Raw genomic sequence first — 18225 nt, forward strand, 5'->3', positions numbered from 1 at the left:
GGGTCCCCATCCCCAGGCTGTGCTGGAGGGGATGGGACAGGGCTGTCCCCGTGGGGACGCCGGGCAGCGCTCACTCACCGTTCAGGGTGTCCGTGTGCACCTTCAGGTGACGCTCGCAGTTGGCTTTCGTGGTGAAGGCAGACAGGCAGATCAGGCAGACGAACGGCCGCTCTCCTGCAGGATGGATGGACAGGCAGATGCCTCAGTGCTAAGGGAAGGGGGACGGGGACCGTGGGGACACCCCAGGGGGCCATGCCGGCCAGGAGGGTGCCGGCTGCGGGAAGCAGGATGCCCCCTCCATCTTTACAGGGCTGGGATGGGAGAAGACCTACAAATGAGGTGCCTCAAACCGGTAACCCAACTGGGGGAGAACCTCATCTAACTGGTCACCATGCTGCAGCCCTGCAGCCTCCTTGCCCCTCCACCCAGCTGGCTCCTGGGGTCCTTGCACGTGTCCCCAGGAGCGTGCTGTGCCGTGCCGTGCCGTGCCATGCCGTACCGCTGTGGCTCCGCATGTGGATCTCCAGGGAGCTGGCGCTGGGGCAGCTCTTCTTGCACTGGGGGAAGGGGCAGACGCGTTCGTTGGGGTAGGTCTCCTTGGGCTTCTCCTCCAGGGCGGGCGAGCCGGCGCTCTGCCGGCTGGCACAGTAGTACATCAGGTGGGCTTGCAGGTTGCGCTCGCTCCGGTACCAGATCCCACAGTCCTTGCATGGGAAGACGTCCTCTGCGGAGAGGAAGGGACAAGGAAGGGTCATACATCACTTGCATGACGGGCTGGGGACCCCCGGTATGGTCCTGGCCCTGAGGGCTGCACCATGTCCCCCCTCCCCATGCTCTCTGTCCCCGGGGACTCACTGTTAACCACGGCGGTGGCCAGGATGGCGGCCATGCCGGCTTGCTGCGGCAGCAGCTGGATGTCCGAGCGCAGCGCGGCCGGGTACGGCGACTCGCCGGGCTCCGCTTTCACCGCGTGGTGGTTGGGGATGGCCGGTGGCTCCGCCACCACGAAGGCGCACACGGCCTCATCCTCTTGCAGGGCGCGTGTTGTCCGGCACCACAGGGCTTCGTCTAGTGGGGGGCACAAGGCGGGGGGGGCAGCGGTCAGCCATGACCCCCCCCTGGACCCCCATCCTGCTGCTGGGCTGCTGCCAGCTCGGCTCTGGGCCCCCTCTGTCCCCCTCTGCCCTTGTCCCCGCTCCCCCGGCAGGACCCGGTGCTTGCTCCTGGCCATGGCTGAGCCCCGGCCTGCCTGGAGATGGCGGTGTCTGCCCGCTCCTGAGCGCTGCCTGGCACGGCCCTGCCTGCCAGGAGCCTCCCGCTCGGCCTTGCACCAATGCTTGCACCCATGCTTGCAGTAAAGCTTGCACGGAGTCTTGCACCAATAAATGCGGTAACGCTTGCACTGAGTCTTGCACCCATGCGCGCAGTAACGCCTGCACCAATGTTTGTGCTCAGTCTTGCAGCAATGCTTGCACGGAGTCTTGCAGCAATGCTTGTGCTGAGTTTTGCACCAACGCTTGCACCAATGCTTGCAGTAATGCTCACACTGTCTTACACCAGTGCGTGCAGTAATGCTTGCACCAGTGTTTGTGCTGAGTCTTGCACCAACACTTACACCAATGCATGCGGCAATGCTTGCACTGAGTCTCGCACCAAAGCTTGCACTGCATCTTGCCCAAATTGCATGCAAGTAATACTTGCACTAACACTTGCACCAACATTTGCACCACTCACTGCATGCTGGGACCCTTCTCACATCCCCGGGGCAGCCAGACAGCCGGGGAGGGCTGGGACAGGGGACAAGCCCCAGGGACAGCCGGCGGTGGGTCACAGAGGAGGCGGAGGAGCAGATGCTGCCCCAGAAGATGTGGGGGGCCACGGGTGCTGGCTGGGGTGGGGAGGCTCCGGCAGCAGACTGGGGGCACGGCCGGTGCTGGGATGGATGGGGGACAGGGACCCATTCCTCCATGGCAGCACCCCTTCCCTCACCCAAGTGCCAGGGCAGCCATGCCTGGCCCCCCCCCGGACCCCCCCTCCGGGCGCGGGGACGCGTGGCACCGGTACCAACCCTTCCTGTAGATCACGGCGTTGGCGTCGGGCTCTCCAGGCACGAGGGGCAGCCGGGACAGCCAGCAGCTCTCGTCCCCCAGCACCAGCGTCACGGGTGGGCTCTGCCGAGGGCAGGGAGAGGGGGTGAGCACCGCTCCCCGAAACGGGCTGGGGTCAGGGTGGGGGGCTGGCAGCGGGGGGGGGGGTCGTGGTGCTCCCCGCTCAGCCCGCGCCCAGCTCTGCCTTCCTGCATCTCTAATGAATATTAATGAGCAGAAAGGGGGAGGGGGGGGAAATTAATCTGCCTGATCCTCTGATGGCTGCCGCGGTAACGATATGAAATCTAATTATTCGTCCCAATATTTCTAAACCCTCCAACTCAGCCTGACAGTCGCAGCCGGTTGAGGCCTTATCACCGCCAGGAGCCGAGTGCCGGCAGCGTGATAAACCCCACGCGCACGCGCGTGCAGGCGCTCGCACACGCGCGTGCACGCCCCATGGGTGCACACGCAGCGCCCGCATGCTGCTGCTGCTGCTGCTGCTGCTGCTGTGGGAACCCGCCTGCCCTTGCGGAGAGCGGGTGGGAAATGGGGCTGGGGGCTTAGGGACCCCCCTGTACGGGGATGTGGGGACGGGTGCTGCTGGCGGCACATGGGCTGAGCTCCCTTGGGGACCGCGGCGGCCCCTCCATGTCCCGCACCGTGGCCAGGAGGGAGAGGAGGGTCTCTGCGGAGCTTTTGCAGATGTGCTCCATGCATGGGGGGACCTGTGGGTACCCCCTGACAGAGGGAGGCCCCTGCGGTGTCCGGGCACCCTGCAGCACCCCAGGGTGCTCCCCGCACCCCAGGGCGCCCGCCCCAGCTCCCCTCAGCGGCCCCAGCCCCTGTGGCAAGCCCTTCCTTGTTCTCCCTGGAACAAAGAGGTCAGTGTCTCCACTCTGCACCGGCCCGATAACCATCGGAAATCCTATCTGCTCCGCATCCGCCCAGACGGTGTTGTCGGGGGTGGCCCTGCGCCCTTGCTGTCCCCCTTGTGGGCATCGCCCCGGGGCCGGGAGGTTGGGGGGGGACGCGGGGCAGGGATGGAGTTGGGGGACAGCCAGGGGTGAGCCAGCATGGAGGGCTCCACTGTCCCTTGGCACGCCTGGGGCTGGCACTGCCAGCAGGTTTGCACGCCCTCCCGAGCAAGGCTGGTTTTGGGGGAGCCCCATGGGACCAGCTGGGGGGAGGCAGACAGGCATCTTCCTCCTCCTCCTTCTCCTCCTCCTCTTCCTCCTCCTCCATCAATGCAGCAATGGGCATGCACGATTCTCCATGCCACAGAGGCATTAAAGCCACCCAGTGTTCCCAGTTCCCACTAAAACCCCCGGATGGGATAATCTCCTGCATGGAGATGGAGATCAGAGCCAGGCAGGATTTGGGGGACACCCCCTGCACCCCCCCCCCCCCGCCGCCAGCAACAAAGACGAAGGGACCCGAGGGCGACAGCCCGTATCAGGGATGGGGCTGCGATTCCTTCCTCGCTTCCCCGAGCAGAGATAGGGAGGGAGGCGAGCAGTGGAGGAGAGCAGGGCTGGGAATCATCAGCTGGGCTCGATAAGGGAGCTGCTGAAATGGGAGCAAAAATATTTAGACAATAAATGAAGTATCAGAAAAAAGCCGCGCATATCTTTAAGAAATCAATCATCCTGTACCGGGTGTCTGGACACACGGCGCCAACCGGGAGATAGGGAGCCAAACTGGGCAGATAAGGGTTAATCAAGGATTTAATTCGGCAAAGATAAACGGGCCTGAGCTAAAAAAAAAAAAGAAAAAAAAAGAAAAAAGAGCAAGAGAGAGAGGAGGAGGAGGAGGAGGAGGAGGAGGAGGAGGTGGGGATGGAGCCCGGGCGAGATTATCCGGCCTCGAAGATCCTGGGCTGGAGCTGCCCGTGTGCGGCTCGGGGGGGATGAGGGGGGAAGGATGTGGCCAGGATGTGAGGATCCAGCGCCTACAACACCCCCACGTGCACACCCATGCACACTCACGCACACACACGCCCCGACGCTCACCCCGGCGCAGCGTGCGGCCGATGGCCTGCTGCTGCTGCCACCGACAGCCCCCAGCCCCCCCGGGTGCCCTGCGCTGCCTCCTCTCCCGCCCCTTCCCCACGGGGTGCAGAGCTTTCCAGGCACAACCGGAGTCCCCTGGGAGCAAATTTGGGGTGGGAAACCCAGATCTCGTCTCCTCTGCGAGGACACACGTACCACCGAGCAGCCTGCTTGCCCGCAGCCATGTGCAGGAGGGGACACAAGGGGACAGCCAGCATCCTGTCCCCCTGCGATGCTCTGATCTCGGGGCGGTGGGCAGCGTATGGCAGGGAAACCTCCTGGGCACCCAAACTGGGTGATTCCCAGCGGGTTGGGAGCTCAGGCAGGGAAAATCCCTCGCAAACCGGCTCCTCTCCCCAATCAACTTGTTTCCTCGGGACTTTCCCCACCACTGTCCCCGGCAGCCCGCGGCAGCATTGCTCCTTACCGTCTCGCCGTGCCCCGGCGATGCCGGCTCGCTGTGGATGCTGCCCTGGAAGGGTCCCCAGGAGAAGCCCTCGGGGAGGCTCCTGCGGGTTCGCACCCGCTTCTCCCCCTCCTGCACGGCCAGATCCAGCTCATCTGCGGGGAGACGGGCAGAGCATCAGCGTGATGACCCCCGGCCTGCAGCAGCCCCAGGTCCCTGGGGACGTAGGCACCCACTTGGAGCTGAGAGCTGCTGGTGGGTGCCCCGGGGCTGTGTGTCCACGGTGGGTGGGTGGGATCCAGCCGCTTGCCGGGGGGTCCAGGCACGGCACGGGGGGGGGGGGGGGTCCGGGCACTGCACGGCAGCGGAGCGGAAGGAGCATTTCCCATCCCCGCACCCAAAGTCACAGCAGCTTCAGGGCTTAATGGCTTTGATTATCTGATAAGCCTCTGGTTTAATGGGTTAGATAACATGTTAATACGCTATGAAGGCTGCTCTAAAATGTTTTAACTGTGCCTTTGTCTTTCGGAGCGCAGATAAGATGGCAGGTAACCAATACGCAGATGGATGTGCGCCGGCTGCCCCTTGCTGCGCGGCGAGAAGGGGCCAGACGCTGCACCCCGAAAAACAAGATGCTCCCGGAGGACAGCGAGCCAAACACCGGGCCACCAGCGAGGCAGGGTGCCCAGGGCACCCGTCTGCAGCCGGGAAGGCTCCTAGCACCCCAGGGTGCTCCAGGGCAGAAGTGGGGTCCCCCCACCACCACGCCAGGGAAAAAAGCCCCCCCTAAAGCCACATGCCCGGAGCCCTGTCCTTCGAGGGCACCGTAGCAGATGCAGCCGGCGCCCGGGTCCCGTGGGCGGGGAGGAGGCTGCGCTCGTTTGAAGGCAAAATTGCTTTCAGAGCTGGGAGCGCGGGGAGGATAAAGAGATCCCATGGCTGCGGAGATTGAAATCTGATGTGTTTATTAGCCGGGCTGACATCTGGATCCTCTCGGCGCTGGGGTAAGTTAAGGTGAGCGACTGGAAGCGCTGGGTGGTGAGCATGGGTTGGCGGCGCCTGCGATGGCCCGGGTCCCACTGTCACCCGCAGGTCCCCTCCGTCCGCCGAGGAAGCCCTGTGCCGCCGGGGATGCGGCTCCGAGCGCATCCTCAGGGGAGCAGCTGGTGCCCCTCGGCAAAACCCGCCGCCCACCGGGAGGTGGGCTGGAGACGAGGTCTGCGAAGGCATCGAAGGTCCCCGAGGTCTTTGGGGTCACCAGGCTGGTCCCCGTGCTTAGGCATGCGCCACTCTCCATCCCTGTGCTGCAGCCTCCAGCATGTGCCGGCGAACGGAGAGATGCGCTCTGCCCGCAGCTCCTCTGCCCTGCCGGTGTGCAGGCAGGGCTGCCTGCCTTCCCCTTCCCGTGGCACCTCCTGCCCGCAGCGCCTTGGTGTCTTCGACCTGGGAGCCCTTAGCGCTGGCTTGGAGCTGGCACGCTCAGAAAGCCGCCCTGGCCGCGGGGATCCTGGCTCTGTGTTTCTAGCTGGGATTTCATCCCCAGCAAAGTGGTTTCGGGAGTGAGCACGGCGCTGGCTCTGCCCACCCCACATCCCCGGCATCCCCCCACTCTGCATCCCTGGCATCCCCCTGCTCGTGCCCCCACTGGCTCCATCTTGTGATAGGGAAGAGGAGGAGGGCAGAGGGCTGGCGCCTTTGAGGAGCCGATGGGATTCATCCCCTGGCACAAACCAATGCCAAGGAAGGGCAGCAGCAGCCGCTTGCCCACCTGATCCCTCCTGTGAAGGACCCAGGGGACAGGCAGGGAGCAGAGCTGCTGGGCAGGATGCGGCCATCAGTGGGACCTCAGGGCTGAGCCGGGCAGTCGCACCCTTGCACGGTGCACGTTGCTCCGCATTTCCAATGCCCAGCTCCTGGCTGACTCCTGACATGCTGCCGGGCTCCCTCCAGCCCGGTCCCACCGTCCCCAGGCCACCGGTCCTCACCCCTCCGGCTCCACGGAGGGGACAGCAAGTCCCCAAATCCCCAGGAAAGCCCCAACGGTGGTGGCTCCCCTCTGGCTTTGCCACCCCGTATACCCTGGCTGCTTTTGGGGAACGGAGCCCAACCGCCACCTCCCCCCTCTCCATGCCCCCCCCTTTTTTGCCCCCCCCCCCCCTTCCCCCCGTCTCACTGGTAATCAGCGGCGTTTGGGTCAGGAGACCATGTCTCCGAGATAAGAGCGTTCGCCTGACACTTCCCATGTCAGAGCACTTCATCTTCTGTGTATCAATCCCCAGCAGAGAAAACACGCAGGCGCTGATAAAGAGAAAACCGTTCCAGACAGGGGGACAAAAATAGTGTTGCCGGAGCCGGCCCCGCTCCCCGCCAGCACCCGATGGCCGTGGCACCGGCCAGCGGCCCGATCGACCAGTGTCACCCCAAAAATGGGGCAGTGGCGAAGCCCTGCCAGCGGTACTGAGCAGTTCTCCGTCTGGATGGGTGTCCCTGTGCCCGGCTGGGAATATTGCTGGAGCCTCTGCGGCACCCGGCTGCACCCACATTGATACAGCCAGAAAAAAGAGAAGGAAAAAGGGTGCTTTCCAAATTAAATATGTGGCATCGCTGTGCTTCCTCCCTGGCACAGGGGAAACGATGCCGAGCCGGGACGGGGCAAACTGGGAGATGCTGCGTGTTCACATTGTCTGCGCTTTGGGAACAAAGCCCAAAGCCAGCGAGCAAGCCGTGTCCCCAGGCGAGGACAACCACGCAGCGGGGAGCGAGCCCCATCCCTGCGCTCTGACGGCGCTGGATTTGGCCACATCACTCTGCCTGCAACCTGGGGAGGTTGGGAAGAGCTGGTGCCAGCCCATGGGGTGCCCTGGGTGACCCCCCAGCAGCCTCCTCGGCGAGCGGTGAGGAGCAAAGTCCATGGGTGCGGGCCCCCTCCCCGCGGGATCCCCCCCCTCCCGGCAGGTGAACACCACCCCGGGTATCTCATCTGGCCATCGGTCCCCGGCCAGGCGGTGCCCCACCGGCCCTGCCGTTATCGTAGGAGGGTTTATCTCCCAGATCATTAACCAAATTGGGCAGGGACCCGGCTGTTTGCTTTGGGTCGCAAAGAAAAGCAGCAGAAAGGAAGGAAGGAAGGAGGGGAAAAAGCCCCCGGCGAGCTGGGTGCACCTGCTCGGCGCAGCACCGATCCCGGGGCTCTGCCCGCTGCCGAAACACGGGGTGCCGGGGCTGCTCCCTGCCCCCTGTGGCCGACAGCGCCTGCTCACCCAGCGCTGCGCCTCGGCTTATCTCCCCATCGAGAGATTTCAAAGAAATAGGCTGAGCTGTGCCGGAGAGCAAAGATTAATCCTGTCATCACACCGTGGCCACGCATCAGGCGATCAATGGCTGAGAAGGCACGGCTGGCACCCGAGTCCCCGGGGATCTGGGGGTCCCGGGTGGGCATATGGGCAAGGACGAAGCCTGCGGGGTCGCACGGTGCCGGTGAGGCATCACCGTGCAACACGGCTGCATCTTCCTCCGGCACGGGGTGAACGTAGGATCGGGGTGTGAGGAAGATGAACTTCTGCAAGAGCCCATCTGCAAGGCAACCCACAGCATCCTTATGGCCGGGGAAATAAATAGCGCCGCCGGGCGAGGATGCACTGCCGGGCAAGGATGCACTGCCGGGAGCGGCACAGAGCTGGACCAGCTCCTGTGGCCGCCTGCGTTTGCTCCTGGATGCTCCGGAGGCGCAGCCGCATCCATGCACCCACATCTGCTTTCCTTGCGGGAGCAAGCCGGAGGGAAGGACAGAGGGGGCCTGGCCGGCCCCGGGCAAACCTGCCCATCCCATATCCCAAGCGCCTCCTGCATCCCCTTGCCCCAACTGCATCCGTGTGACTTTAATCAAATCCGAATGAACTGGCTCTGCCCCTCGGCGGGGATCCGGGCTCGGAGGTCCCCGCAGTGTTTGCAGCTGCCTGGATACTATCTGGATAAATACTGCTATCGGGGTGTCACGGGACCGCGTCCCAGCATCAGCCGCGCCACGCGCGCCGCTCCTATTAATACAGCGCTTTGCGCCCGGCTCCGGGGGCTGCCAGCCCTGAGGGGCCACAACGCCGGGTACGGCCCCCGCATGAGCCCCGGTGATGCAGAGCCTGGGAGAATGGGGATGAACTGGTCGTCTCTGCTCCCATCCCAGCACGTGCGGGATGTCCCCATGGCACAGGAACCCCCAAGGGGGAGGGAGGATGGATCCATCCACCCATCCATCCACCCATCCATCCACCCATCCATCCATCCATCCATCCATCCATCGGTACCCAAGCTCCCGTGGCTCTCCCGCTCCTGCCCAGGGAAAGCTGAGCTGGAGAAGCCCCGACTCCCCCGGCAGCCCCGGCCCGGCCCCGCCGCGCGCCCCAGCTGCTGTTTTTAGAAGCGGCGAGTGCGCGGCGGAAGGAATAAATCCTGACAACTCAACTAGTGAAATGATGTGATGGCACCGCTCCGATAAGATGGAGGGAGCCGATTGGGAAGAGTCTTAAGCTGTGAACACGCAGCATCTCCACTCTTCACCTCCGCTCACAAAGGGAAATCTCTCCAAAGGGGCTAAGGAGATTATCCCGGCTTTGCCGTCCCGGGTGCTCGAGTAATCAGGGCAGCCTTGGGGATGACAAAGGAGCGAGGAGGGTTTAAATTTGAGCCTTGCTGGGCTGCGCCTGCTTGGGCTCAGCCTGGGGTTGCTCTGGCCGAGCTGCCGCGGACCGAGTGGGGACAGTAGTGGGAGAGCTGGGCTGCTGCTGGCTCTGCCTCCCTGGCTTTGGGGTGCAGGGGGGCACCCCGCTGCCCCGGTGGGGCGGGAGCTGAGGGGAGATTTCTGCCTTTATCGCTCCTGCCCATCGCTTGCAATTTATTGATTTTTTTTTTTTTTTTTTTTTGACAGAGTACAAAAGCAAATCTTTATCGGGCTGAACCCTGCCCCTGGTTAATGGAGGAGCTGTGACCTACCCCGGAGAGCAGAGCGGGCACCTCCCGGCACCCAGGGGGGGCTGGGGAGGGGGCGAGGAGAGGGGGCGATGGCACCCAGGAGGTGAGGTTGCACCCCAAAAGGGCCGGGCACCCCGCTCGCCAGCTGTGGTGCACAGCTGGCAGGCGCTGGCAGCGGGGCGGGCACCGGCCGTGCCACGCGTCGCCCAGGGATCGCCCTTCCCTTACGCCCCACGTAAGCCGGGGTGCCCTGCCCCAGCAGGATGCGTCCCGATAAGCCTTCCCAGGACGTTTGCGTTCAGGGTGTTGCTGCGCCCTGCTGGGATGTGGCCCCGAGCAGGGGTTCCTGTCCCCAGGGGGTCCCCATCCCAAGGGGGTCCCCATCCTGGGAAATAAACGGGATCTGTGCCCGCAGGGATGGGGACAGGAATAAACATCGGGGATAACATCAGAAAGCGCTCAGGGAGGATGGGAAGGAGGAAAACTTCCCGGCTCCCCCAGGGCTGCCGGGGGTGGCCGGACCCTTGTGCCAGGGACCCCCTGTCCCTCTTCTGTCCCCGCTTGTGGGGCTGCTGGGACCCCCCAGCTCTGCCCAGGCTGGTGCCAGGCAGCGGGTAGGGGTGCACTGGGGTGGGGGGGCAGGAAGCCGGAGGTGGGGGGGGGAAGGAAGGGGAGCGAAGGGGCCCCCGGAGCCGATGCAGAGGGTAGATATCCCCTCCGGAAAAGGGGAGGGGACCACATGGGGGGGTCGCGGCCGCAGAGCCGGGTAGGGCCTGGCTGCAAAGGGGGGGGAGGTCCCCTGGGGGGGCAAGCACCCAGATGGAGGAGGGGGTGGGAGCTAAGCTTTGTACCAAGCCCCAAAACCCACCGGTCCTCAGATCCAGCCCAGGGCAGAGTGACAAGGCAGCAGCGATTGACAGCTGTCAGTCACCGTGAGCCTGGCAGCATCGCCCTCAGGGCTCTCACCCCAAGTATGCAAGACATTTTTCTCCTTCCCAAGGGAAAATGGAGGGGAGGATGGGGACAGAGGGGGGGACGCTGCCTGAACGTCTCAACAGCCCCCGGCGCTGCCTGATGCAGGGGTGTCCCTGCCAGGCTGTGGGAAAGGCCGGTCCGGGTGTCCCCCCACCCCAGCAGTGTCCCCAAACCAGCCTGAGCATCCTTCCACCCCAGCAGTGTCCCTGAACTGGTCTGAGCATCCTTCCACTCAGCAATGTCCCCAAACCAGTCTGAGCATCCCTTCACCCCACCAGTGTCCCCAAACCAGTCTGAGCATCCCTTCACCCCATCAGTGTCCCCAAACTGTCCTGAGCATCCCTCCACCCTGCAGTGTCCCCGGACAGAGGCTGAACTGAGGGCAGGGGTACAGACCCCAGCAGGGACAGGGTCCCCTTTGACGTCCCCAATCCAGGACAGGTGCCACCGTCCCTGCTGGGACCATCCTCAGCCTGACGCCAAACATCCCGCTGCCTTCGGTGCCGGCACATGGCTTTGCCGGACGCAAGCCAGGCAGCGGGGTTTCAGAGCCCTGGGGGGACCCCTCAACTCGGGGGTGGGGGCTACTGCCCCGAACCCCAACTTCTCCCCATCCCCCAGCAATCTAACACAAACACAACTATCTGCTGCTCAGCTCGGCTCCCAGCGATAAAAAGAAATAGCTGGAATAATTTTTCCCACCCACACATACCAGGGCGGAGGGGAAGGGGGAGCGATGGGGCAGATGCGGCGCGGGGCCGGCCATCCGGACGAATCGTCCCTCCTCGTCGTGCCCTGCTCGCCCCGATAATAAACCTTGAGGTTTGCAGACAAACTCCGGGCAGCCGGAGATTATTCAGGCAGGAGTCGCGGCGCAGATAAACACAACCGAAGGCGAGCGGGAGGCGAAGGGGAAGGGGGAGGCGGGGGGGAAAGGGGGAAAAAAAAGAAGTTTGCAGTTTTAATTAGATGCACCAAAAAAATAAGAAGTTGCTCTGTCCCATCCAGATACCCCGCATGCAGGACTGGTGGCAAGGATGGATTTGGGGTTCACGGCCGGTCCTGGGAGAGGTGGACCTGTGCCATGCTCTGTAATTAACCCAGAGCCATCGTTACCGCCTGGGAGCAATTAAATAAACCCCGAACAGATGAACTGGCAGCAGGGGACTGGGGGCTCAGCGAGGTGGAAATCTTGGTGGGGACCCACATAGAGAAGCCGACGTAGGAAACGGGGTGAGGAACCCCCTGGGAGCGACCGCTGCTCTTTCGGGGAAGGTGGTGGGAGATGGCCAGGGGGGACAAGGCAAAAGCTACCCCGGGTTTGGCCCCGTCTGCTCCATCCCTTCCCTATCGGTGGCCCGGCGGTGTCCCCACAGGGACAAAACCAAAAAGCTTCATCCCACCTTGCAGAAAGGCAAGCGCCGGCCAGGCTTCCCAGGGGCTGCAGCCTCCCGGCAGCTCCCGCTGGGGATGCTCCAGTGTCCCATAACGCGGTTGAGCAGCCTGTCCCTCAGCGGGGCTCTGCTCTCCTCCATTCCCCCGTCCCAACACCACGTTCGTGAAATTTGTTGGGAGCTTTTCACCTTATCCCTCTGGGAAAACTGGCCGGACTTGGTGAGGTTGGCTGGGCAGCGATGGGGCGGGAGGGGACAGCCCCGGGAGGGGAGCTGGAGGCTGCGGGTGCTCCCGAAAGTCTCCACTACCGGCCCCGCTCCAGAGCAAAAAAAAAAGGAGCGGGAAAGATGGAAACCTGGGGCATGGCAGAGAGCCGCTGGCAGGGCTGCAGGGAAGGGCTTGGCGGAATTTGGGGTGGTTTGGGGGAATTGGGGAGGATGCACATCCCCTCTCCGGACCCACCAGAGGAGCAAGTGGCTGGCACAAGTGGGCACAAAGCATGACCATGCTCCATCCTGGGATCCCGTCGGGAAACAGAACCGACTTGGGGTGTCCCAGCACCCCGGCCAAAGGGGCGGCACATCTGTAAAGGCTCCCAAGTCGAGGATTACAGCCTCCAGCTCCCGGGGATTTGCACATCAGCCGGGCGAGCGGCAGCCCCCTCCAGTGAACAAGGTCATGTCAAAGATAAAACAAAATACTCCTTCTCCCTCGCCGGCACGCGGGGCCAAGGAGCCCCGTGGCGAGGTCCCAGCACGCCGCGTCCCCGTGCTGCCGAGCCTCCGGCACGGCGGTGCACCCGGCGGGCAGCAATTCTGGAGACCCAGAGGGCAAAGCCATAGAGGGGGGGTTAGCCTCGTAGCCCCCCAAAAAAGGCCAGGGGAAGGTGAGACCCCGCAGGGCACGAACAAAGCCGCCCGGAGGAGCCCGCTTGCCCCCCCCCCCCCCGCCGCCGCACCGCATCTTCGCGGCTGCCATTGCTGACATACGGCGGATCCTGCCAGATAAAAAAGAAAATTCAGGCTGCTCAGAGTTTCCCTTTTCGCCAGCTCCATCCCTGATAAGTGCAGAGCCTGCAGAGCGCCTGATAGACGGGCTATCGCGGCGGTTGGTGCGAAAGGAACACCCTATCGCTGCAGCATCGCCGGACCGCCATCAACTCCCAGCCACACAGAAATTAATACCACTCCAATTACCAGAATAGAGATGGGCTGGGAGAAGGCGATAATAAAATCTCTTTTACATAAAGAATGCAAATAACCCGCTCCGGCGAGGGAAGAGGGGGGGAAGGGGAGGCATGGCCAGAGCCGAGGCTTCGTGGTCCCTTTTGGGGAGCCCGCGGTTGACGGTGCTGCCGGGATATGGGGCTGCGCGGTGCCGTGATGCCCGGGGTACGGGGACACCCATGGGTTTGGCATCGCGGCCCCCTCCTGCCCTGCACCGGGATGCCAGCGCAGGAGCGGGGAGCCCGGCATTGCCGGGGGCAAAGGGCCGGGGAGCAGATAAGGAGGAGCCGGGGGTGGCCTCGCAGCTCCTTCCTGCCCGGCACGCAGGAAGGGCCGGGATATCAGCGGGGCCGGCGAGAGCTTCCCCTCGGATGGGGCGGGAAGGGAGAGCGGGGCCATGGCTCCCCGCTGGGCCGTGGGGATTTTGGCAGCTGCAAGAGCACGTGCGCTGGCAGCCGGCATTTCCCAGGGCTTCTCCATCGCCCAGCCCACGCGGGAGGCTGGTGGCCTTGGGGACGCACTGGGAACCCCCCCCCCGTTGCATCCATCACTGAAGGGCGATCGCCGTCCTGCATCAGGGTCACCCCTTCCCATCACGCGCTGCTCCACGGGGCTGCTCCAAAACCAGATCCACTGGCATCGCCCAGCCGGGAGGTCCCCTGGGAGGAGCGGGGTGCGGGCAGGGGCTGGCAGCACGAACGGGGCCCGAAATATGGCACATCCACCCTTGGGGGGGGGTCTCAGCTTCCCCCGGTCCCGTCCCCATCCGCTTGCCGGGTGCCATCCCCAGCGGACAGGCGCCTGCCAACCCAATCTGCACGGCGGAGCCCCGACGGTAAACCCCATCGGCGGGTCGGTTTGGAGATAGCGGGGCGATAGGGCGCGGGGTACCCACACGGCACGCCTGGCCTCGCCGGGCTGCCAGGGTGCTGGCAGCCCCGGCACGGAGATGCCAAGAGGGAGATAGAGGGCTGTATTCGCTCCTTGGGGTTTTGATAACCATCGCGAAACCGCTCGAGCGTCGCTCTTGTGGTTGCCAGGATGTTTGCAAAGTGCCCTCATGAGCGCGGGGAGATGCAGGACGGGGTCTGAACCCTCCCTGCGCCGGGGACCGTGATGCCAGCCATGGTGCCGGCATCCTTGCCGCTCCTGGCTCGGTTTTTGCTGTCCCAACAGTGGCTTGGGGACGTGGAGGACCACAACCATCATCTCGTACCTCCTCTCCCAGCAGAAGTGCTGGTGTTTGCAGCCTGCTCAGCTCCCAGCGCTCCCAGTCCTCCTCATACTGGTTTTTGCAAGAGGAGGCGAATGCCTGGGGGCTGCTCTGGCTGCTCCAGCCCACGGTCCAGCCGGGAAGCTGGGATGGAGCAGGATGACTGGCCGCACACCGGGGACTCACCTGGCCCATTCCAGGCGTCTGGCTCCCGCGGGTTTTCTCCGGGACCCGGCTTCTCCGGCTCCTTCGGACTCTCTGGGGCGTCTCTGGACTCTGCAGCAGGAGAGGGAAGGCAGCAGGTCATGTGCGGGGAATTTCAGAGGCAGCATCCCACGGGGGTCGGGACCACCGGCCCGGCGACACCCCGGGGCCAGGATGCGCGCAGGGAAGGGGTTCACTCTCAAGGATGTGCATGGGGGGGTTCCCCTCAAAATCCCTGTGTCCAAAACCCCCCATTGCCCAGCCGTGGGGTCCCCTGCGCCCCACGGGATGACGCGTAAGGACAGCCAAGCCCACTCATGCATCCTCCCCAGGGATTTCCCGAGCCACCCCCGGGTGGGCACCCACCTCCCACCCCCAAAACCCAACCCCCGCATCTCTCCCATCCCACCGCGGGCCCCACGTCACCCGGTTCAGCCCCACTCCCATCATGGCTCTATTTGTGGCGTATTCATAGCAACTTGATAACAATTATTTTCTCCATTAACTGCTGCTGGAGATGCAGCTGATAAAGCCTATCTGCATATGACAGTGTGGAAGATTAGTGCCCAAAGTACATGTTTGCCTTGGCGTCCCGGGTGGATAACCAGCGCGGAGCCCAATCGATCGGCGCCAGAGCGAACACCCAGGGGTGACGTCACCGGCATTGGAGATTATTAATACAGGTGATAAGCGGAATGATTAACATCAAATAAATCAATCACCGGGTATAAAAGTCCTATTATTTTTGGCTATAAATCAAAGTGCCTGGCATATCGATTTTTATCCATCGCGCTGAAAGCTTTAGTGGCCGTTATTGCTGCACGGCGTTATCTCTGCTATCACCTTTTTATCGAGGCAGGCTAGTGCCAGGTGCAGCTCCGCGCCCGGGCTCCCGGCTCCCTCGCCCCCAGCCCGGCTCCCCCATCAGATAAGAGCCGCTCGCTTCTCCCTGCTGCCGAGCAAAGTTTGCCGGCGAACCCTCCCTGCCCCGGCTATCGGGGTGCCGGCGTGGATCCTCCCCCTTCCCTGGTGCATCACGGGTTGGCTCCCGTGGTTTTGGGGGACGCTTTGCTCCCTGGTTGCCGGTGGATGAAGGCAGCGGGCGCTTGCCGGGCACCGGCCGGCTCCATTAGCCGGCGCAGCCTTGCCCCACCACGGTTATCTTGAAGGGCACTGCAAACATTAACTGATTAGGATTTGCCCCCACCTCCACAGGAAGGAACTTAAAGGATATCTGGGGACTGTTTCAGCCCAGCCCTGAAACGCAGCCACCTCTGGGGTGGGGCACGGCATGGCGCGGCAGCAGGCAGGCGGTGGCGCGGGCAGGAAGCAGGCAGCAACGGCCCCGTCCCCCCCATCCCCATCCCTGGCGCTGCCGGTGCCAGCGCTTGCGGCCTCGGTGGCTGCTTTGTACCCTGGGGAGTCACTTTGCACCCCAGGGGGTCACTTTACATCCCTGGGGGGGGGGGTTACTTTGCACCCCCACATCCTCCGCTGCCACCGGCAGGGCTCAGCGCCGGGGCCGGTGAAAGGCGCTGAAACGGATACAGGGTGACGGTGCTCATTAGCAGCCATCTCGGCGAGCAACCCACCTCCAGTTTCCAGCAGCCCGGCTTGCGGGGCCCCCCCCCAGCACGACGCTGCCCCCGGCTAAGCCGAGATTGCTCCTGCCTGCGTTGGCCGCGGGGAGTCCCTCTGTGCCGGGGAGCATCCTCGCTCCTGGCCGGTTGCTCGCCATCATCCCCAGGGCCAGGCTGCCCTCACTATGTCCCGCCGCCGGCCGGAGGGTGCCCGGAGGGATGGAGCACCCAGGGAGACTGGGGGTCTCGCTTAACCAACAGCCCAACCCTCGACGGGTGAGCGGGATGCTTCGTTTGCTAATTAACACCATGCGCCAACAGCAGAGATGATGCCCAGGATGCCGGCGTGCCCAGCAGGTTGCTCCGGTGGCAGAGCCCGTCCCCATGGTGGGGGGACACCCCGGGCAGCCCCCTGCCATCGCGGCGAGGCTCACCTTCGCTGCCGGGGGGGCTGGAGGCGTCGCGCTCGGCAGAGCCCTCGCGGTCCGAGGCGGCCCCCTCCCTCTCCGAGGGGCTCTTCTCCCCCGCCGGGCCGTCCTCACCTTCCTCCATCGCTGCCAGGGAACCTGCCGAAACACAGAGGGGGTGGTTAGTGGGGGGAGAACCGGAGGGAAAAAACCCCAGTGGGTTTTTCCAGTTGGGAAATGCAGGATGCAAAGGGCCTTTTCCCTGACCCACCGCGGGCATGGGGCCCAGAGGAGATGCCCTGCAGCTCTGCACGCCACGGGAAGGGAAACCCCCTCCCCGGCCAGCCCTGCGGTCCAGCATCTCCTTGGGGTCCCTTGTCCCCTTGCAGAGGGGGGTTTATAGAGCCACCCGCCTTGTTCCGGGGTGTCCCCCGAGGGATGCCCAGTTCCCCCCCCCCTCCCCCCCCAGACATCGTGGGGAATGAGCCCCACACCTGCCCGGGAAGCGAGTTGGGTCCCCACGTACCACGGGCATACGTCTGCGGCACGGCGAGGTGCCCAGCCTGCTGCACCGCTCACCCGCGCTTCCCACCCAAAACTCCCCCCGGCACCTGCCCCGAATGGGGTGAGGGACCCCAGAGACTGTCCCCCACGGTCCCCAGCACCCCTTGTCTGACGGGGGACCCATGACACAGCCCCCCCCCCCCCATGCCCACAGCCCCGGACAAAGGGGGACGCTGCAGTGGGGACACAGGTGCAAACGGGGGTGCAAGCAGGATGCATGGAGGGTGCAAACGGGGTGTATGTGGGGGATACCCCAGCAGCCCCCCCCCAAACAGCCCTGCCGGCCCATGCTGCTGTTTCCATGACAACGCAGCATCCCCCCCCTGCCCCCATCTGCGCCAAAATCAAGACAGAAAGAAACAGCGGTGCACGCGGCTCCTGCCGCACGAAGCCGCGCCGGGGGCTGCCCGGTGCCCCATCCGGCACCGCCTCACCGAGCCCGGCACGCGGGCAGGGGGAACGGCGCGGTGACAAACCGTCTGCAGACCTCAGCTGCTCTCTGTGACTCCAGGCATGTATATTTACAGCAGGAGAACAAAGAGCCCATAATCTATACAAAGCAGACAACAATGAGCGTGAATAAAGAGGCTGCGGGAGAAGGGAAGGCAATTTATTCTAATTCTGCTAATTTCAGTTCCAGCACAATTAAAAAGGCTCTGATAATATTCAGAAACAATTGCCAGCTAACAAATCGTTTCTCTCGCTGTAAATGAAACATTGTTAGGCTAATTTCTTCTTTCACGCCTTCACGGCTCTTGGGCTTCTGATAAAGTTAACCCGACTCTCGCCTGCTCCATGGCTTGGCACCTCCAGCCTGGCTGGGGAGGGATGGACAGAACCAGGGCGGGATGGACGGGGCTGGGAAGGGATGGACGGGGCTGGGACAGCATGTGGCACCCACCCAGGGGTGCCCAGACCACCCGCATCCTACCCCGAAACACCAAGCCCCGGCTAGGAGGGAGACAGGGATGCCCCGTAAAATGCAATGGTATAAAACCTGGGGTTTGGGTACCGCAGCGTCACCGAGTGCCTAGGGGGATGATGGGTGGCCGGCAGCATCCCGGCACCATGTCACCGTGGTCCCCTGATGCATCCCCGCACCCAGCCTGTCCCATCGCAGCATCCTGCTCCCAGCGCGCCCGCCCATCCCCA

The 18225-nt window shown here is 63.9% G+C and overlaps 1 protein-coding gene across 1 annotated transcript in view; it reads right to left on the bottom strand.

Annotated features, from left to right (window-relative positions):
* Nucleotides 1-18225, bottom strand: part of ZFPM1 (zinc finger protein, FOG family member 1) — a 34891-nt gene that overhangs the window by 3196 nt on the left and 13470 nt on the right. Inside the window, 7 exon segments of the mRNA XM_050904017.1 lie at nucleotides 79-174; nucleotides 500-724; nucleotides 856-1068; nucleotides 2069-2171; nucleotides 4566-4699; nucleotides 14505-14594; nucleotides 16537-16668. Coding sequence (XP_050759974.1) covers nucleotides 79-174; nucleotides 500-724; nucleotides 856-1068; nucleotides 2069-2171; nucleotides 4566-4699; nucleotides 14505-14594; nucleotides 16537-16668 — 993 coding nt within the window.

Source organism: Gymnogyps californianus, chromosome 12 (genome assembly GCF_018139145.2).
Source record: "Gymnogyps californianus isolate 813 chromosome 12, ASM1813914v2, whole genome shotgun sequence".
NCBI lineage: Eukaryota > Metazoa > Chordata > Aves > Accipitriformes > Cathartidae > Gymnogyps > Gymnogyps californianus.